Source organism: Clupea harengus, unplaced genomic scaffold, assembly GCF_900700415.2.
Source record: "Clupea harengus unplaced genomic scaffold, Ch_v2.0.2, whole genome shotgun sequence".
NCBI classification, from domain to species: domain Eukaryota; kingdom Metazoa; phylum Chordata; class Actinopteri; order Clupeiformes; family Clupeidae; genus Clupea; species Clupea harengus.
In genome coordinates this window covers 13,449-27,752 of record NW_024879952.1, presented here as the reverse complement: position 1 = coordinate 27,752, position 14,304 = coordinate 13,449, and the positions used below count along the sequence as shown (strand labels likewise).

At 44.2% G+C, this 14,304-nt stretch overlaps 1 protein-coding gene and 1 long non-coding RNA gene across 3 annotated transcripts; one reads left to right on the top strand and one right to left on the bottom strand.

Annotated features, from left to right (window-relative positions):
- Positions 1–53: 53 nt before the first annotated feature.
- si:dkey-202e22.2 (netrin-4) lies at positions 54–7,452 on the bottom strand. Of its 2 annotated transcripts, XM_042705740.1 has the most exons (10): positions 5,203–7,452; positions 4,045–4,532; positions 3,459–3,791; positions 3,138–3,264; positions 2,809–2,997; positions 2,354–2,570; positions 2,140–2,258; positions 1,834–1,902; positions 1,492–1,662; positions 54–1,077 (listed from the first exon to the last, which is right to left on the bottom strand). In XM_042705740.1, exons 1-10 carry the CDS (start codon positions 5,288–5,290, stop codon positions 941–943), a joined length of 1,938 nt encoding a protein of 645 aa, XP_042561674.1. In that variant the 5' UTR covers positions 5,291–7,452; the 3' UTR covers positions 54–940. The 2 variants fall into 2 exon arrangements, with proteins under 2 accessions (XP_042561674.1, XP_042561673.1); XM_042705739.1 differs by having other exon boundaries at positions 4,045–7,452.
- LOC122130900 lies at positions 948–2,772 on the top strand. Its single transcript, XR_006151974.1, has 3 exons — positions 948–1,066; positions 1,451–1,677; positions 2,486–2,772. It is a non-coding gene; the product is annotated as an uncharacterized LOC122130900 (long non-coding RNA).
- Positions 7,453–14,304: the final 6,852 nt, after the last annotated feature.

Below are 14,304 nucleotides of genomic sequence, written 5' to 3'. Positions count from 1 at the left end.
CCTATTGCAACAGTACTGTTGAAGGACAATCTATAAGGCAACAAAGCAACCTGTGGAAGTGTTTTATGCTAGACATTTCTTTTAACATTATTACTGAAGTTATATCTTATGGCAATTTACCTCAATACCAGCGGTGGATAAAGTTGTGTGTTTCATGGCTTGCAAATAGTGAAGCTGTACTAGCACAACAAATGTTTTTACAGTTGTTTGTACATTCAGATAGAGATGTCATACAGATCACGTACTTAATACAAATTAACTTCTGTATTATTAAGTACCTTAAATATTGTTTCATTGCTTTTTTTGGTTACATTGTGGACATGTATCTTGGGAAAATCTCTAGTTAGATTAATTTCCCTAGATTAAACGTGTATATTCATGTGACAGGCGATGTTAAGCCACCAGTATACGTGACTGCTCAGTTTCCCAACTGTCATTGAGCCAGCAATGATGAGGCTTTCAACTTCAAAATTAAATACAACAGGCTTTCTAGATTTTGTGGTGCCTGCACAAACACAATGTGATAAAAAAAATCCAAAATAATGACATTGTGCAGCCTATGAAACCCTTAATTAAGAGGTGCTCAGAATTAATAGATCCGCTTTTGTCATGAACGTAGGTTAAAAGGTACCACTACAAAAAAAAATAAACTCAACCTGTGGAGGACAGGGGACTGTTAGACTGAAAAGACAATGACATCCATGGCTAGTCTTTTAAGCCTCAGTTTAAGTGAGTCTGTTCCATTGGTTATATTCCATTTGACCTCACCCCTGAGCAACTCAGTCAGCAACTGTTGCTTGCGTGTCCTACTGCTACTTGCAGGAAGAGCCAAGAAGGAACTGAAAGTCAGCGTGCTCGGCCATGCAAACCGGAAACTGAAGTGACCACAGTGCACCCGGCAAATGGCAAATTTCGCATGTCCCGTGGAGTGAACTCTGGCTTAGAGGCAGCCTTGTCGAAGTCCCTCTGCCACATGATGCCCCAACATCGGCGTCCAGGGAACCACCAAACTCTGCATGGTCACCAGCAAACGTCCAGACTCCACCTCCTCAGGACCGGCCAGAAGGTATTCTATTCCTGAAAAGTGAATGGCAGAATGTCAGTCCCTGTACTGCTGTGATTCTATTTGCTGTTTGCATAGAAAGCCTTTGTATTTAGTTTTATGTAACACACTCCTTTGAGGTTATTCAGCTAGGGTTGATGCACTGTTTTTGACCATCCTTGTATAACTAACCATAACTAATGATTATGGGGGGGTTTACCATGTTTATTTGTGATAAGGGAAAGTGTTTGATGATTGCCACAATGATGGGTATTAACCAAGAGCTTTACCAAGTATAGCTCAGAGCTCTGTGGGACTTTGTATGAGGGAGCACCTATGGTTTTCTGCTTTCCTGTGTACATCTCTTTTAACATCTTTTCAACCAGCAAATATCTCTGCTGCTTCCAGACATACAATGGGAGAACATTCCAGAAAAAAGAGGCTTTTACCTGGATTGAGGATGGGACAAGTGCACCCTCTGCTGGTCCATGACAGTGGGTAGATGCTGTGTGTGCCCTGAGAAACCGACACCTTTCCTGAGCGCAAGACCTTCCTGACTTTGACCAGCACAACAGCATGGCTCCCTTTGTCGTGGGCTGACAGGACGCTGGCTTTTATTGCTGTGACAACCAGAGGTAAACACACATGTGAAGTCACCATAAACCATATCCTCTTCTATATTCCCAATTTCATAGAAACACATTTGTGTCTTTATGTTATTGTGAGCCAACCGGTCACTGACAATGTAAGTGTATACAATATGAGGAGATTTCAATGAGGTGTTCTCTTACCATATGCATGTTTTGTCTTACATAAATCAGCCACACCTCTCAGTTTCCTGTCTTTGCAATTGCATTTTCCTGAGAAGAACATAGGCAATAGTCCCATTCAGTGAACTAATCTCTTTCAGGTAGACATGAATAGTAACCAAATAGTGACCTTAAGGACATCCAAGTTATCAGTTTACAAGGATCAGATGAGTTTATCAGTTTACCCAGATACTGTTACCCTACTCCTGTCCAATTTTCCAACTCAGCTACTTCCAGTGGTGCGTGTTGTTGATCCAAGGTTATAATATAATAATAATGCTCACCAACCTGTATAGTACAAGGCAGACACTGCCAGCTCTTTGGGCCATGTTCTTTCATCTTCATTTGACAATACGTGGAGCAGGTCAGGGATCTTGCCTCCAATAGGAATATGATACAGCTTATCGCTGTTTTAGCGGAGCGAAATGGAAAGGGATCAGTTCATGACACTTTATTTTCAAATAAATATCTATGGCATCATGGCATAAGAAATAAGACTGACCTGTCAATACAGTGTCCAGTGAGGGCATCACACTTTAGAGGGCAAGCACAAGGTTTACACCCCTCTGGGCCAAAAGCCCAGTACCCAGAGAGACACTGATTGCAGCTTGCGCCTCCGACGCCTGTCTTGCAGTGGCACTGCCCACTTCTGGGATGGCAGCCGGGTGCCTGGTCTTTAGACTGTGGAGGAATCGATCCAACAGGATCACACCAGCAACCTGAGAAAGAGAGCAACACATGAGGTATGGATTTACTGACAGACATCCATTCGCGACTTGCGCTCTTCAGTGCTGCCTTGTATGTTTGTTTTTGTAGTTACCACTTTTACCAGCAGAGGGAGTCAGACTGTTAGTTCGGAATGAGGATTTCGGACTTCAGAAACCCAAGGGTAAACACCACAACAATGTCCTATGTATTAACAGAGGATCTTTTCATTTGTTCTTCTCACATACTTACGTGTACAGGCGTGGGGAGAGGTCATTGACATTGCTGGGTGGCGATGGTATCCTGGGCGACAACGCTGGCACCGCCGGCCCACTGTGTTGTGCTGACAGTTGTCACAAACCCCTCCGCCCGTTCCCCCTGTAGACAGCCACACTCGCTGCGAGAAGTGGCAACTCTCTGCGTGCCCGTGACACTCGCACTCTGAAAGCACACCAGCGAACAAACAATGTGGAGTGAGAAGAATTAAGGACAAGAGTGCCAGTAAAAATGTGTCCTCCATGTCTCTTGGATGACATCCTGGATCCAGGCATGAATGGCGGTTATCAAGACAGCCTACTTACTCTGGCAGGGGTTTGGCTGCCCGCTGCTGCCATTGGCGGGCCTCCAGGGCCGGTCGTTATAGAGGGGAGCGCACCTTTCACAGTGCTCTCCTGCCGTCTGGTGAGAGCACACACACCTGCCAGCCACCTGTCGTGAAGAGGGGGCCAAGTAAGCAAACAGAATCACAGAAGGAACCCCCCCCCCCCCCCCCCCCCCCCCCCCCCCCCCCCCCCCCCCCCACACACACACACACAGAATTATCATGCCATGTCAACAAAATGACACATTCACAGACTCTCCAGTGAGGGATATAATCTAAAGGGCTGACAGGACTCTCTCACCATGCCTTCTAGAGGGAGCTGGTCTGTGTCTTGGTGTGTGGGCAGACACTGCTCCGCATGCCCGTGACAGAGGCAGGTTCCCCGGGCCAGCAGAGAGTAAATGGCGTAGGTAGCTGGCTCAGAGGGGGCTGAACGGCGCTTGGTGGCCACAGAGAAGACGCCAGGGAGGGTCTCTGGGTTACTGTGGTCCCTGGAGAAGTGGGGGGGAGGCCCAGCACAAACCTGAGGCTTCAAGAGCCTGATGCGTAAGTTGGTGAGTGTAAGTAAGGCTAGGCCCTCCGGACTGTAGGGGTCGTCCACTTCTCTGCCTTTGCCTATTGAGCGAAATATAACCTGTGAAAAACACAAGGGGGCAAACACATAGAGTCAAAAACACAACACCTGTATTTACACCCTCCACCCTATATTTATATGCTATTTCAGTCACCCAGAAAACTAGTAATAACTATGTTTACAAAATGAGACACGCCGCCTACTGTGTCTGTCTCAAACTGGTGAATGAGGACGACTTTTTTCTATTCTCATATTCTCGCCTCCTCATTAATGTTAAATGACTTGTGAACCTGTCAGATGTGATGCTCCTCACCTCCCCTCCACTGCAGGGCTTAGCGCTGGAGTAACGTGAGGTGCACAGTGACCCTGGCTGACTGGTATCATCGGCAAGGCCAAACGCAGAGCTACAGTTCAAGGCGAAGAACTTCAGCGTCTGCCAGGACTGACCAAAGTCTATGGAACGTTCCAGAACCATAGTGGCCGGCCGAGGGGAGCGAAAGAGCATGACAACGTGGGTCAGGCAGAACTGGCTATCCAGGTCCAGATGAATCTCCTCGTCTTGGCCTTGGCCAGCCGCAGACTCCCACCAGGTGTCTGGGTGCAGGAAGGGGTCGTCGGCCATCTGTGCAGGTGAGTGTGTTCCATCAGAGCAGGGATGCTGGAAGGAAGAGCACGACTCCCGAGAACCGTTCCTGCAGCAGCCTGTGAGTGTGTGGAGGACTCTGCCAGTAGCCAGGTTCCCCACTGGAGGACTGCAGGCATGACCCATACACCTGGAGGCCATGAAGTGAGGGGACGACACTAGGAAGAGCATAGAGTTAGGAAAGAAAAAAATCTGATATATGTCTGCCATGATTTGTCTCTGTTTTGTAGTGTTTTGCAGTGAAAAAAGATGCAACATGGTCAAAGGACGCGCTCTCTGCCGATCCTGTCATGAAATGTCAGTTGGGTTTTATTATTCAAGGGCCACATAGACTGAGCAGCAACAAAGGAAACAATGCAAGTCTGGAGCTCATGTTGTCCCACTCTAATAATATCAGGCCAGTTAAGTTCATGGCAGTGGATCGAAGTGATCAATTACGGTAACTCGACCTTTGGCGATGCCACTGCTTGCCCAAATAATAGGAGATACTACTCAGACAACTTCCGTGCGATGACAGGCTCTATTTACGCCACTAAGACAGTGCCCATTATTTCGCTGAATTCCGTAACAACATTATGTAACAGCCAGTGAATGGGGCACGCGATTGACAGTAATCAGTTTAGGGTTTGTAGCCTCAATAAATATTCGGGGTCGGAACAGCACCCGTCAAAAGTTAATTAGGCTATATTTTGTACGGCTCCATGCAACACAGCTTAGAGAAAGACTAACAGTCCGGTGTAATTACGTGTAATTATTCTATACGAAGATAAAGATTTTGAGCTGAGCACGTTTAAATTCTGACCATGATCCTGCAAATATGTCTCTCACCTGTCCTGCCGTGCACATCCAGAAACAGGAGCCCGATCCATAAGAATGGCTGCATCCTGGAAAGGAGACGCAGTGCCAGTGCTTTCATTCTTGGAAGTTCTGTGGCTGGAATTAATGTCCTGGCTCAAGAACTATTCACTGTCAGCCGGAGTCACCTACCACTACGAACTTCAACACAAGCACATCCCAAATTAAAAGTTTAATATTGAACACGGGAATGAAGCCGAAGACCTAATATTGTGAATAAGGTCAACCAACTAAAATCACCGCATTGTTTAATAACATAGTCGTCAGGCGATCGCATTAAACTTCTTTGCTGGTGAATTACTGATAAAAGTTTAAACCAAAACCATTCAGTTAAAGTAGACAGGGTAGCCTACTCGGTGCACCTGTCCGAGATGGTAAGCAGCCTTTAAATGAAAATGACTTGCGCGCGTTTATATCACTACACTACATATCGACTAGACAACGACCGTTGGTCCTTCACGGGTTCAACCATATTATCATAAAACGTCGATATCAACGATCGACATGACAGATGTTACCCGAGTCCCTTTGTATTGTTCCTCCTCTGTTGTCTCACTCGCTCCAAACGCGACGTAGCCTACTGCGTTGAAGCCTTCGAATGCCTGCCCCCATAAAATAAAATCACAACCGACAAGGTAAATGAGCATCCAATGTGCCTCAGTGCCCCGCAGCGGGTAATGGCAGTAATGCAGCAAATTCAACCAAAACGTATGGAACCGTAAGTGATTGCACGAAAGGCATCGAAGAACTGCTGGTTACTTTGTAGCCTCACTCTTTCTCGTGAGAGATTGTATGAAAACAAGGCAGATGAGGGCTGGTACACGGAGTTAATGCGAAACAGGCGCTAGTTACATACCAGACCTCGCCAACTTCCTCAAGTCCTAACTTGGCCTCTTAATAGCTGGGTAGGAAATACGTTTATTTAGGCGTTATTCTTGGTTAAGCCTCAGCATTAATCTATTGGCGGACTGATGACCAATTTAAAATGCACAGTGTAATGAGAGAGCAGTTGGGGATGCCCAGGATAGTTTACTGTCATGCTGAGCCAGGAGGGCTATCTGCCCATTGCAGGGGGATTCCCAAGCTTAACCTCTGTTTCAAAGCCAGTCAGCACTTGATACAGTTACTTATTTTGTCTTTCAGTGGCAGACTTAGCCTATTTACAACTTGTATCTGTTTGAGGTTGTGGCTATATTTAGTTACTGTTGATATTTTCATACCAGTGACCTTTCTCAAGGTTTTTCCAACTTGCTACAGTGGCCTACAACCCTTGTAATTTCAAGCAATTTGTTAGACCATGAGACCTTAACTGCATTTCACTCTGTCATAACTGATCATTTGGCAGGACCATTCCACACATCTCCAATGGCGAGATGGATAGAAGGGGCGACAGAAAGATTACAACCGTAGTTCAAATTCAATTCCTGTATTTTTATAAGGAGTCTAGCGACCCCCCTCCCCTTAGGGTTTTTAGCTGTGGGGGTGAAATACTCTGACAACAACATGCAGATTTTTTTTTAACCACACATCACACTGTGGTACCCAACAGTAAACATGTGCACAGTGTTTGGAATATTCAAGTGCAATTTAAAGCCACATAGCACCTTTAAAGGCAGTTTAATTAATGAAAAGGGTAGAATTAAACAACTGCATCTCCCCAAGCTTCCATAGTAAATTTTCATGGCTTTTAATAAAAACAACAGGGCACAGAATACTGAATTGAAAGCACATTAAAACATTTGACACCAAATTAACCTATTTTCAGGCCAATTTCATTATTGGTACACAGTGTCTCTATTAAAGTTAATCAGGTCCTAGTGCTCCTGTCCCAGTTTGATCTGTTTTTTTTTTTCTACACCAGAACCTCAGTCATTTTAAACATTGCTGTCGTGACTCTGGGTTGAGAGTAATTAAACTCAGTATGGTTGATGGAGTCTCTTCAATCATGGCTGATAAATGGTCCACATCATTTGATGAATGAGGGAAATAAAGCTTCAGAGAGATTTGGCAACCAGTTGACAGGTGAGAAAACAGACCAAAAGTAGTACATTTCCAAGGGGTAACAATCTGTTGGATATTTCTTAGCACATGCCTCTGCTCTCTACCATCCAAGTCGTTGGTATCCAGTTGTCTCGTTTCCTCCATGTTTGATTAAAATTTTATATCTTTTCATGTCTTTATCTGGTCTCCATTAAGACCCCCAGACCCCTGTCTACCCCCCCCCCCTCCCCCCCGACACTATCTGCGTTTTTATTTTCATTTCCCTCTTCAGACTCCAACACCCACCCTGCTGTCTGGCCGCTCTCCAGACCATAAACCATTCTGAGGGCTCTCCTTCATCTTCAAACATCACTGTTCTTTTTTCTCTCCTCCCTGCTCCATCTTTCAAAACTGGAGAAAATGTGTCATAAATATTATTATGATTGTGTTAATCCAGTTTATGGGAATTAGGTTCTTGCTAATAATATTTGCTGTGTGCAGATGTGTGTGGGCCAGCTGCTTAGCTCTCTCTTTGAGATCAAGAACATTTACAAAAAAGCATGAGATTTAAAGACTGTTAGAGCTTTTGATTTTCTATCAAAGGAGGTTAATTTTCTGCAGAATTCAAAATGTATGTGAGGGATATCTCTCACAGGCTATGGTCGCACAGGCCTTCCCCCATGTGTGCTCTGCTGTACAAAAGGGTTGTGATAATAAAATACATGCCCTCTGCCCTTCTATCAGCTGTGTCGAGTTTAGTTAGGAATGTACAGTTATTGTGCATTCTGCTCTGCTGGACGTCACTGCATGTTTGCATTAAAATGATATCTTCTGCCATGTTAAAAAAGAGAACATCTATCGCAGTGGCTGTGTAGAGTAAAGGACAACTTAATACTTCTGTACAGCTAATGATCTCTGACCCTTTTGCGCCCTGTCATACTGAACAAAACAGTCCTCTAAACAGAAAGAGGTGGCTTTATTAGGAAGTACACCAAGAGTTAAACCATGCTCTTACCAAAAAGAGAAACGGATATGACCCGAAAAATAGTGATTCATGGCTTTTATGAAACGAAACCTAAATCTCACATATCCCCGGAGTTGTAGTAAATCTAGCTGTGGTTTGGAAATTCACAGCTTAATGCTGATATATGGGTGTTCACCAGCAAGCGCTTGTAAGGCCCAAAGCAAAGGGAAAAGCTGTAAAGCATTTTTAGAGCTGCCAGCAAAACAGGTCAGCTCCGTTTGTCTACTCTTTCCGGCTCGATATTTGAAACACATGAGGACTTTTAATTGACTTGATGTTAACTGTCAGTAATCTAATCAGCGGTGAAGAGTGGCTGCAGGTGGACCAATTCACAGAATACTAACCTTTGAGAGCGATGTGTCAGAGCTACAGCCAGGGCCAAAAACAAGGAAGCCCCCTCGTTCGATGTGAAAACAGAGATGGACCTGTTCGTTAGTGGATGTTTTATGTTTTATGCTGGTGCCCCCTGCGCTCTTTGTCTTTGCTGATCATGCTCCCCTGCAGAGAGGTGAAATAACAGCAAGCCAGTCTGAGCAAAGGTCACCTGCCTACCGGATAACCTCGTCTCTAATTGCTTATGACAGACAGTCAGGAAATTAACTTTCAGTAATTTTTAGAGATTTTGTTTTGGCTAGGGTGAGTGTTGTGTTCCTGTTGTGTAACATTTCAGATATGCCATTGTGTTTGTTACAAAAGATGTCCTTGTTTAATTGTATTCATGTGTGTCTATGTGCTGAAATTATATTCTGTTGGTTCAATATCTTATCCTGAGGTTTATGTACTTTACTCAATGCTGTTGTTAAAATATGGGTAAAAGATAGGTTTCATATTTACAATTTTCAGACATTGAAAGACAAAAGAAAATCATTGTCATTGTGGTCATTCACTGTAAGATGCCAATTGTTTTCTTTGCCTGTTGAGAACCAAGTTCAGATAAGATTAACAAAACCCTGGCAGCTTATGCTGTGAAATGTTTGCCATTAACATTTCATCTGCTCATAAACAACCTATGATCTACTGTGACTGGGGCTGAGTATTTGACTAATGTACCACATTTGTTTTGTGGTTAGTCTGTCTTTTGATATTGTTGATGCCATTTGTTACAAGAGAACAGTCTCTGGTTCTGTCTCATAACATCAGTCCTGTCGTATGCAAGCCTTTGTAAGAGAGAAGGCTGGAATAGTGTATATGTGTGTGTGTGTGTGTGTGTGTGTGTGTGCGCCTGTGCGCGTGTGTTGCAGTGTTTACATTTCTGTGAGGATTTGTCTGTGTTCAGTCCATCACATAGCACAGAAATGTATCCCTGCATGTGCGTGAGCAAACACTGTAGTAGCTGTGTGTGTCTGTGTGTGAATACATGGGAAATGCCTTTAGTCGTGGGTAATGGGTTTAAATTGCATCGAGTGCCTTTGATCTGAGAGAATGAATGACACAGATTAAGCTGTCAGAGCGGGGATTGATAGAGGCCATATGAAACTGTGTGACAGACAAGAGCCCCTGTAGAACAAATGGGCGGATTGCCAAGCAGTGCGGGAGAACATAGTTGTTTGCATGAACATGGGTGTATGCACATCCACCATAGTGGTCGCGTATATGTGATAGTGTTTCTTGAATGTAAGTAGAACATACTTGTATGTATGTTGCTGCATGCATATGGACATACATGCATAAGAGTGTGTGTGTGTGTGTGTGTGTGTGCATGTGTGTGCATGTGTGTGTGTGTGTGAAGGAGTAAGAGTGATCACGCACGGCAGGTTACTTCCACAAGCATGCAAGCATGAACTGCGGCTACATGTGTGCGTGTTGGGGTTTATGGCAGCGTGCATATGTTTGTGTGTGAAGGTAGTCCACATTTCTAAACACTTGCACATGTCCAAAGGCCCTAAATCCTTTTAATTTCTATATTATTAGCCCTTAATAAGATGGAATGAGAGGAATTTTAAGACGAGACGTTTTGATTGAAGAGGTTTGTGCTGACTGGCATTGCCATATTTTCACTGAAGCAGCTGAAACCACACTTAATACGTTCCAGGACTTGAACTGCCTATCCATACTGACCCCATGCGCACACGAATAACACATGCCAGCACAGATCATTCAAAGATGTAGTTTTGTTCAATAAGAGAAGGATAAAACCATATTATTTTAAGAAACATTAATAAAACCCACACTGAAGTTTTTTCAGTCTCTCTAGTAATGCTTGTATACTCCTCAGAGGGGTAAGAGGTAGTGTTTCTCTGTTGCCTAGTAAATTGAGAAAAAGCTGAAAAACCTCCTCTATTTCCACTGCCTTTTAAATCCAACCAACAAAGAAAGATGTTTTAGACTGATTTTGGGTTAACAGGTCAAAGCGTCAAATGACGTTCAGCTGTGAACATTAATGTAATCTGCACCGTTTGATATGATGCACAGATAGAATACAAGATCTACTTGCAGGACTTGAGTGAATTTTTCAAAAACGTTTTAAATGCGTCATTTGACCCAATTTACTAGTATGCTATTAGCTGTCTCTCTCCTCCTATTTGTCTCTCTCTGCATCTCTCGCACAGACAGTCAGACATACACATACACACCCACACAAACATACACAAGGGAGATCACTCAGGGTATCCCCTGTTTGCAGAGGTGCTCTTTATGACCTTGCGTTTTCAGATCTTCACCTTTAATGTGACATTTGGTCCCCCCTCTTAAAGCCCAAGAGAGAGAGCCAGACCAAATGAGCAGGAGAAACCAGATGCGGCTTTTTGTGGGGGCAGGCAGACAGGGGTCCCCCTCTCGTCTCCCTCGCCTTGTCTCCCCATGTCCTCCCTTAACTCTTCATGACCACCCATTAAAGCCTCCCCTTTTATGAGCATGCCATGCGCCCACCTGTGACTTGACCCGACCCAAGAAGGCGACTTCAATGTTCTGAGAGCCATGGGGCCGCTAGCTATTCCCTGCACTGCCAAATCTGTCTTACGCCAGAAACCAACACCCTGTTTCCACAGCTTGCCTATAGGTTTCTGCCAGTAAGTTTGTCATAAAACAGCATCCACTATGATTCATCCTGTTAACAGTGCATATGTTGCTTTAATGTTGTATACCTTTCAGCTGTTAAACGGAATGTATTAATATATTATTATGTTTTCTGCGTAAGGGCAATGTTTCTCCTGCCTGTGGCTTTCTCTAATATCCCTGGGAAGTCATAATAGTTCTTAAAGAGGTGTCAAGTTACCATTTTGAAAGATCTGCCCAGATATCTGCCCAAATATCATGTCTAGTGTTGTTTTTTGTATAATTCTTTTCAGTGTGGTCTCTATCTGTTCCATCACTGTTGCAGATGTCAAGTAGATTTAACGCTATCAAACAGATGACCAAGTTAGGTATAATTATAACCACAGTAAATAACAGCCTTGGTAATGATAGTTCAATTTCTAAGACTTTTCAGGATACAGTACACATGCTTATTATGAAATAATATAAGCTTGCACAATAATTGGCATAATTGGTTCCCTATGCATTTTCTCTGAGTTTCTATACCTGAACACTCCTGCATTGGTTTGCTGCCAGATTTTTGTTGTTGTGAATGCTCATGCACTAACAAGGCGGATCACAATTCACAGGGCTGAACCCGACATTGCTATATATCTGCTGACCAAGTCCAAGCTGTGTCAAATGATGTGATTCACACTTTCACGGAGGATGTATGGTAGCTTCTTTCATGGCACTGTTCCTTGAGGCCCCCTTTAACAGTGTGACACTGTGGAGGGGAGCCGGCCTGCATGTGATCACACAGACCCACATCTAGGCATCGTGAGCGGCTAAAGTTAGAAACACATGCTGCTCTCATTACTGTAAAATAGGAGTCCCACTCAAGCAGGCGTGACCCCCACAACCACCCAGCGCAGTAAAAGCAGAGGGAGGAATTGGGGGAAAGTGGGGGCATGGAGATTTGTGTGTGTGTGTGTGTGTGTGTGTGTGTGTGTGTGTGCATGTGTGTGTGTGTGTGTGTGTGTTTGCTAAAGAGCACTTAGATGGGTTCTGACGGAGCGTATTCATAGGTGGGGGTGGTGGTGAGCTAATTTGATTGCTCTGTGGTTGATGGTGATCCAGCTGCCGGAGATGGAGGTGGCGGTTTGCACTGGAACTGAATGTGAGGACAAAAGGAGAACCAAGGGACTCCAGAGGGTGGATCAAAGCTGTGTGACAACCATATTAGATTTTAATCAGGCCCCAATAAGCCTTCTGGTGGGCTCGCCAAATTCACATCTGTCAAACAAAACCCAAGTGACGAGGTAGCAGATACATGGTGCACAAAGGCCAGTTTCACGTCGGCTCACCAGAGCTTGAAGATCAAGACGGCCAAGTCTTCAGACCACCATCCAGCCAGAGTATCAAGAGGCTGTCCAGAGTCATGGTTTGGCCGCAGTACAAAGGCCACTTTTAAGCCAACATTGTGTCAGTATAGTTAGACACCTGCCAATGGTTAATGGCTAATGGGGTGTCCAGGGAATGGGTTGTTTAAATTTGTAAGGCAGAGATTTCTGATAATGTCATCGACACTGAGTTACTTCCTACTGCCAATCGCCCCTACAAAGTCAATTCCCCCAAGATGAGGTAATCAGAGGAGGAATGATTATCTTTCAGTAGGGACAGAGGCATTAGTAATGTTCAAACTTTTGTTTTTGGTGCTGATGTGTGCGCATATTTGTGTGTTTGCATGTGTGCATGACTGTTTACAAGACAGACAGATCTAATTAAGGAAGGGAGAAAGCAGCATGTGCCAGCTTAGATGATGTTTGCACACCACTTACATGCCAGTGGTTGTTTCTTTCACTTTAAGATAATAGACTGAGGCACGATTACTTTAGGCTCAAATTCCTCCACATATTTTCCCCACAACCACTAAAGGTTTTGGTTAACCGCTATTACGTCTTCAAGCAAGTCATACAACCGTGTGTGACATAACTTAACAAATCTTGGTTGAGGGCTATGTAAAAGTAATGCAGAGTTTTTCTGACATCAGTTGTACTACTGGCTAACTCTTATATATGGACCTTGTATGGTGCTGCTGAACTTTCTGCTGAAACCTCTCAAGAAAATCAGCTCCCTGCCAAACCAGCCTAAATAATTCACCATCAAGTTAGAATAGTAGCTCCATACAGATGTAATTTTCACATTCTAACTCTGTGTTTTTTTTTGTCTCTACCTGAGTGAGCCCATTTGGAAAACCTTTGACCAAGTCCACATGTCTCTGGCCTTTTAATTCAATTCCTTCACCATGTGTCTCCCCCGTCTGTCTCTCTAGCCCCTCAGTAATGGTCTCACTGTCTCTTTGCTTTCAGTTTGTTACTGCTGATGTGAACCAAAGGCCATGTGAAGTCCAAAGGCATGCCATTGCACTTAAGTTCTGAGCTTCACTCGGACGCTGAGCTCCGCATTGTGGTGTTTACCAATGACACGTGAGTTCAGACACATGAAATAAGTCATGAACCCTTGGCCAAGCAGATGTTGGCTGTGGCAGAGGGTTCACGCCAGCTGGCGGGGGGCTTCAGGTGTATGACTGTAATCTCCCATGGGAACCAAGGGGATACCTCAACCTTGTGACCCGGGAGTGTGGGGATCCCCCTTGAGCCTCTCATGGGTCAGTGGTGATCTCTCTTTGAGAAACGCTAATGCAGTAAAAGGTACGACAGGAGGGGGATGGGTGAGTTGCCTTCCGGTGTATTAGGTCATCATTACTGCCATTATCAGTGCTCTCATTAACATCATCCACAACCCAGGTGTTAACCCAATAAGGATCTGACTTGTGTATACAGAGCACCATGAAAAGACCAAGAATGTTGTTTTGACTCTTGACACTGAAAAATGGGGAAGGGGGTTGTTGGGAGCATAGTTGGCAACTTTGTGAATGTTATATGTTTCTTTATGATTGGTGAAAGTGGTAGATCCCTAAACCAATTGAAATTAATTTCAAAAGCTATTATTTTTTATCATTGACCTAGAATAGAATAGAAAATAGAATATAAAAGCCTTTATTGTCATTTTCAATTGTCAACTAAATTTGGAGCGCTGCTTCTGTTGGTGCGACG

Bases quoted from the DNA above. Each gene is read 5' to 3' on its own strand.
- si:dkey-202e22.2 (XM_042705739.1), bottom strand. From the start codon at position 4,632: ATGTTGCATCTTTTTTCACTGCAAAACACTACAAAACAGAGACAAATC. The intron at 3,792-4,044 runs GTGAGGAGCATC...TGTTTTTCACAG, and splicing joins AGCCCTGCAGTGGAGGGGAG to GTTATATTTCGCTCAATAGG. The intron at 3,265-3,458 runs GTGAGAGAGTCC...TCTTCACGACAG, and splicing joins AGCTCCCTCTAGAAGGCATG to GTGGCTGGCAGGTGTGTGTG.